This window comes from Glycine soja, chromosome 4 (genome assembly GCF_004193775.1).
Source record: "Glycine soja cultivar W05 chromosome 4, ASM419377v2, whole genome shotgun sequence".
NCBI lineage: Eukaryota > Viridiplantae > Streptophyta > Magnoliopsida > Fabales > Fabaceae > Glycine > Glycine soja.
In genome coordinates this window covers 39,788,218-39,794,554 of record NC_041005.1, presented here as the reverse complement: position 1 = coordinate 39,794,554, position 6,337 = coordinate 39,788,218, and the positions used below count along the sequence as shown (strand labels likewise).

The 6,337-nt window shown below is 37.7% G+C and overlaps 1 protein-coding gene across 1 annotated transcript; it reads left to right on the top strand.

The window, feature by feature from the left end:
• The first annotated feature begins 1,049 nt into the window (after positions 1-1,049).
• LOC114409675 (protein LEO1 homolog) lies at positions 1,050-6,337 on the top strand. The gene is made up of 12 exons (XM_028373210.1): positions 1,050-1,342; positions 1,449-1,774; positions 2,104-2,245; positions 2,337-2,522; positions 2,920-3,096; positions 3,548-3,679; positions 3,792-3,971; positions 4,049-4,180; positions 4,314-4,418; positions 4,503-4,754; positions 5,301-5,459; positions 5,922-6,337. Exons 1-11 carry the CDS (start codon positions 1,220-1,222, stop codon positions 5,433-5,435), a joined length of 1,890 nt encoding a protein of 629 aa, XP_028229011.1. The 5' UTR covers positions 1,050-1,219; the 3' UTR covers positions 5,436-5,459; positions 5,922-6,337.

Here is a 6,337-nt window from a genome sequence, read left to right as displayed (position 1 = left end):
TAAGTAAGACCTAAAGCAAACTTGGATTTTTTTTTTTTTTTTTGCTTTAAACAAGAAAGTTATATGTAAACCTTTTTGTCAATTTACATGACATTTTCGTTTTATAAAGACAAACAAAAAAAAACCTTTTATTGGTGGACCTAAAGTTTGAACATTATTAGTCTTATCCTAGGGTTGACCTTGCCTAACTCCTCCTTCTCGCCACCCTAACCGTCCATTTGCTTATTAACAACCCTACTAAATTCAAACTCCACATTGCTGTCATTTTTGCACTTATGCCAAATCCCAAAAAGTCCCTATTGTACCCCTACCCCACCATTACTGAACCTCGATGACATGCACCCAAACCCCAACGAAACACATCCCCCCCCCCCCCCACACAACATTTGTTGCTTTCAAAATCCAATGAAGTACATCAAAACCCTTATTGACATCGTCCCACACAAACGAAGAAGTTGTGTTCAAATGATGAAGGAGATCCAACAATGGAATTCTCGAACAAGAGAATTGCAAATAAACGAGAAAGTCGACATTGATATCGTCCTATGCAAATGAAGAAGTTGTGTTCAAAGGACGGAAGAAATCCAAGAATGGAATTCTCAAACAAGAGAGTTGCAAATGAACCAGAAAGTCGGCATTGACACTGTCCTATGCAAACGAAGTTGTGTTCAAAGGAAAAAAATCAAGACTAAAAATGATTCCTATAATTTTCAATTTTTCTCTTTTCACTTCTGAATCTAGATTGAGTATTGATGTTGCCCAATCATGAACAATTTGTAAAAGAGGAAAAAAAACTAAACCTTCAATTTTAAAATGATTATACTTGACACACAAAAATCATTTCTCAATATGAGAGACATGTTTAGTTCTCCCATCATATGCTCATTCTTACTCTTGGATTATGTTTATAAAAAAAAATCCAAACTCAAGATTTTACAAATAGTTTTTTTTTTCTTTTATCGATTTAGGTTAAAAAATTCTCAATATCCTACCCAAACCTGTAAGAGATAAAGTTTTCTAACCAGCCATGCCAATTTACATAGGGGCATAGAATAATCATTATATTTATTGAGATTGAAAACGCGACCCATCATGTGTGTTTCCTGAGCACACAGCAGAAAAGAACAAACGCAGGTTCCCAATTGAAACGGTTCTGAAGAAGTGAAGAACAATCTAGGTTTTCCTTTCTCCGATTCACTCCCAGAGCGAAGAAGCCGCCATGGGAGGCGAGGAGAAGCGGCACCAGATGATGCAGAACCTCTTCGGAGACCAATCCGAGGAGGAGGAAGAGCTCGACGTTGATTCTGAGCACGAATCAAACCCGCAACTCAATTACCCCTCCGTACACCCCAATTCCACGAACCCTAACCTTTTCCTTACGCCACGTTTGGATCCCGAACCATTTCCTAACAGTTTTCGTGTTTTTTTTTTTCTTTTCAATTTTTCAGGACGAGGGGGAGGGGGTGGGGGAGCAGGAGGGCGAGGTGGAGGGCCAGGGCGAGGTGGAGATCGAGAGCGACGGAGACGGTGAGCCCGACCGTGAGAGCGAGGGCGAGAGGGAGCAGAGCTCGCAGGAGGTGGAGGTTGTGGAGAGGGAAGAGGAGAGCGAGGGAAGAGACTCGGATAGTGATGCCAAGGACGGCGGGTATAGCCAGCATGGCGTCACGAGCAAGCGGAGGGACGACGTCGTGGAGAGCGGATCGGAGAGGTCCGAGGAAAATCAGTACGCTCACCATGATGACGGGGAAGAAGTGGATGAAGCCAGAAGCCCCAGGTATCTGAATGATAATTCACACATGGTTTTGATGTTTTTATTGTTTTCTTGCTGATTTCTCATGTTTTCTTAATTCTTATGCTCTTGCATGCATGTGTTAATGTTCACAAGTTCTTTACCTTCAAAATTGCCTTCAAATTGTATCGTTGAATTATGAATGACACGATTTCAGATTAAGAGTTGATTGTGGAGGCTTGTTGTGAGATATACTTTTGTTGCCAGAAATTTTGGGTTTGATTATGTGTGGGATGATATTGTTAGATGGTGTAAGTGAAGAAACTATAACATGTGTATTGAGACTGATAACTTGTCCTTTTTTCAAAATGTAGTGGGTCACCCAGGGATGAAAAAGATGAGACTCGTGACTTGCATGCGGCCCCTGAAATTCGTGATGTATTTGGTGATTTTGATGATGATGAAGAGGAGGACATCGGGTATGCAGTTCAGCAGGACATCAGACAAGATTCGAATGTGAGTGTCTGGTTCCAATAGTGCCATTTTTCATTTATCTGTGAATTGCCCAAATTTTTAAGAATTAATGACAAGTGATTTCCTGCCTCAGAGATATGCTGTGGAGGAGGAAGGAAGTTACGGAAAGAACCTGAGACCTGAAGATATACTCGCTGATGAAGATAATCAGTATGAATCAGAGGATGAAAATATCGAGATAAAAACTAAGGAGAAGCCACTTGGCCCCCCCTTAGAGTTAGAGGTTCCATTACGACCACCTCCAGCTCTTCCAGAAAAGGTCTGCCTCTAATTAATCAGTTTATTTATTTGAGTGAGAAGCATGTATTTTATATTTTAGTTTTAAATTAGTTTTAACTTGGTGGCTGGAAAATACAATTAATTTCACCTCCTTTTGCATAGTTCACATCGTTATGGTTTAGAAGTTGGCATCTGTAGTGTGTATGAGTGAATGTCCAGATTTTGAAATGTTTGAGGAAGTGTATCTTTTAGGACATTTTCTTGATAACTGCCCAATGTCATGTTGGTGAAATGTTGCTAATTAGATGGGAATTGAACAATCTCAGATTATGATAACAAATGTTGCCTTTTGTAATGATGTGCATTCTGGTAAGATATGTTGAATTTCAATATTCAACTACTCATATTTTAAATTTTTAATCTCTCTCTCATGGCAGATGAACATGATTAAAGTTTCCAATATTATGGGTGTTGATCCAAAACCCTTTGATCCTAAAACATATGTGGAAGAGGATACTTTTGTAACTGATGAATCTGGAACCAGAAAACGCATACGTTTGGAGAACAATATTGTACGCTGGAGGACTACTAGAAATCCTGATGGCACAACATCTGTAAGTAACAATATTGTACTTTCTTATGCACTCCACCATGGTCACCCATTTCCGTTAACTCTAAAGAATTGGGATGAAGGAGATTCTGATATTCTTGTGTGCAACTTCTTCTTGCCGTCTTTGTGTTCCTTTCTGCTACCATTACACTTCTAATTATGTCATAAAATAATTGTGACAAGTTATTTTGAATGTGTGTAATTTGTTGCTGTTGGGATGGTGGAGACAATTTTTATTGTGAATGTGCTATTTGTTATCTTTTGCATTACTGGATGTGAGTGAGAATGTGGACAAAATGGGTGCATGTGTTCTTATTATTGCTAGTTGTTTTTCAAACTTCTAGGCCAGAATAGTTTAAATTGAGCTACATCACTTATTTTGTAGTAAAAAATGCCATTCATGATCAGATTGAAGTATAACATTCTCTTACGAAAAAGATTTTGTATTACTGTAGTGTGAAAGCAACGCTCGCTTTGTGAGATGGTCTGATGGCAGCCTGCAGCTATTAATTGGGAATGAAGTTCTTGACATATCAGTACAAGATGCACAGCATGATCAAGCACATCTTTTCCTTAGACATGGAAAGGTGAATTTCTTTATTCCCATGGATTTCTTGATGCATTACTGTTTCCCCTCAATGAGGTTTACAAGAAATTTCTTTATTAAAGAAGTGGTTTTCTTTATTCTCATGCTTACAGGGAATCCTCCAATCACAAGGAAGGTTATTAAGGAAAATGAGGTTTATGCCATCTTCCTTGTCATCAAATTCTCATCGGCTGCTGACTGCCCTTGTTGACTCAAGGCATAAGAAGGCTTTTAAGGTTAAAAACTGCATTACTGACATTGATCCTGAGCGGGAAAAAGAAGAAAAAGAGAAGGTATTATCAATAATTCAAGTTATATGCTTGTATTGTCTCTTGGGTACCATTATTTAATTTCTCTATATTTTTAATAGGCTGAAAGTCAAAATATCCGTGCTAATGTGCTTCTTAACCGAAAGCGTGAGAAGGTGAATCGGAAGTATACTCCAGCTGTGGAGAGGAGGCGTCAACTTTCTCCTGGGTTTTTAGAGGATGCTTTGGATGAGGTATGGTTTTAGGATTTGTTTCCTCCCTAGATGTCTGTTTCTTTTTTGCTTATGTATCTACTGTAGTTTTCTGTAAGTATGTGTACTTCACACTATGTCAGTTCCATTATTTATCCGGGTTTCTTTCCTTCAGGAGGATGAAGCAGACTATTATGATAATCATCGTTCTCAGCGCCGCTTTGAGGATGATTTGGAAGTGGAAGCCCGAGCAGAGAAACGAATTATGAATGCTAAAAAGGTACTATTTCTGTCTCCAGAAGTTTGTACATACGTTGATTGTTTTTACATTTACATTGACGAGGGTTATTTTCTGGAATTTTAGTCACAGGGACCTAAAGATATCCCTCGTAAGTCTTCCTTCCCACCTGCTAAATCCTCTCGGAACCCAATGGGTTACCCAGATGATGAGAGAGAGGAGTCTGAGTATGAAACTGAGGAGGAGGAAGATGAGAGGCCTCCTTCACGTAAGAGGGATGAGGATACTGAGCCAGAGTATGAGGATGAGGAAGAAGAGGAAGAACACTATGAAGAAGCCGAACAAGTTAATGATGCATCAGATGATGGGGAAGAGGAGGTACTGCTTATTTTATTTAAAAAATTAGTCAGCTTTATCTTTGGTGGGTAGGTCCATATAGTTATTTCTGAATAGTTTCAGATTGCTTCTTATCAGCACTTCCTTACTGTTAAGTGTTAATAAGGTATATTACATGTGATTAGTTCATGCAGTTTGCTAGATTTTTTAATCTTCCCCATTTATAATGTTTCCATTCTGTGTTCTGGTTTGTACTGTGAAGCTTTTTATTTTTATTTTTATAGGACTACTGTACATGTGTCCTCTTTGTGCTTGTACATCTTGTAGGGGGGTGTTCTTATGATGAATGTATCATTTGTGAGCAATTTAATGCATATGACCTGCTCTCTTCTTTGTCACAATTGTGGATGAAATCCAAACATTTTCAAAGGACCCAACATTGTTTCCTTTTTTATGGTTTTCTTGTAGTGATTCCTGGCCTAATTGTTGTACTTTTATGAGTGTCAAAAGTATGGGTGGAAAATAAGGATGATACCATGATTGATTGCTGTGCTGTGGTTTCAATACAATTTTGATGTTTTTTTGCAGGAACCAAAGCAGAAGAGCAAGGAGTTTAGAGGCAGTGCCAAAAGGAAGGGATTTGAATCTGATGATGACTCTTCTCCAAGGAAAATAACCACCCATCGGCGGATGGCGGTTGTGTATGATAGTGATGAGGACTGAACTTCCTTAAGCCAGATTTTCATGGTGAGTAGTCTTAGTCTTAATAATTTAATTTATTAGAATAGAGTGTAAGGATTTTTCTACAGTCATCCCATGGTAGATATCATAAATGATATGATAATATTGCTGACTTTTATAATTATTATTTTAATAGTCATATCTAACGTGTTTTTCAGTTAGCTGAAAGTTTAAAATCTTTTATACTGAAGGTATATGAAAATTAAACTCTAATCTTTAAGTATGAAACATACATGTGAGTTTTTTATCCTTGACCATGAGATGGTGAGCCATATGTTTTGTTTGGCAAAAGAGTTCATCTTTTTCCCATCCCCCTGCTCCCTCCATTATCTTTGCATTTTTATTATTGGTTGGTAAATCTTATTTTTTTATTTTAAAGTTGCAAGCTTTTTTCTTCTTAAAAAAAATTAAAATTGCAAGCTTTCAAAGAGTAAGAATTTCACAATGAATTTTGCTGTGCTGTTCCAGGGAAATCCTCCTTTTTATTCAGAATTGTAAGGAAGGATGTGCGTAGGGTGCAGCAAAGGCTGAGATGGCTCATTCTTTTTTTTCCTCTCCTTATATTTCATCCGTATATACATGAAGCAGCGCCTGGCACACTAATGTAGTGTTTATTCTCAGGTCACAATATATGTTTTTGACTGTCTTATTAATGGTCATAAAAAACTATCAGTGTAAATAAGTTTGTTTTCTGTATTTTCCGATCATAAATTTTCGTCCAAGGGCAGGTAATGGTTGACAAGTGGGGAACTTCTTCACGGTCCTTCCCTTTTTACTTTCTGAAAGAATGATGTCGTTACTTTGCAACTTTATATGATAGTAACATTTTAGATTTCTTTAGCTAAGAATAATAATTAAAAAAACCTACAAATTTCAGGTTCTAA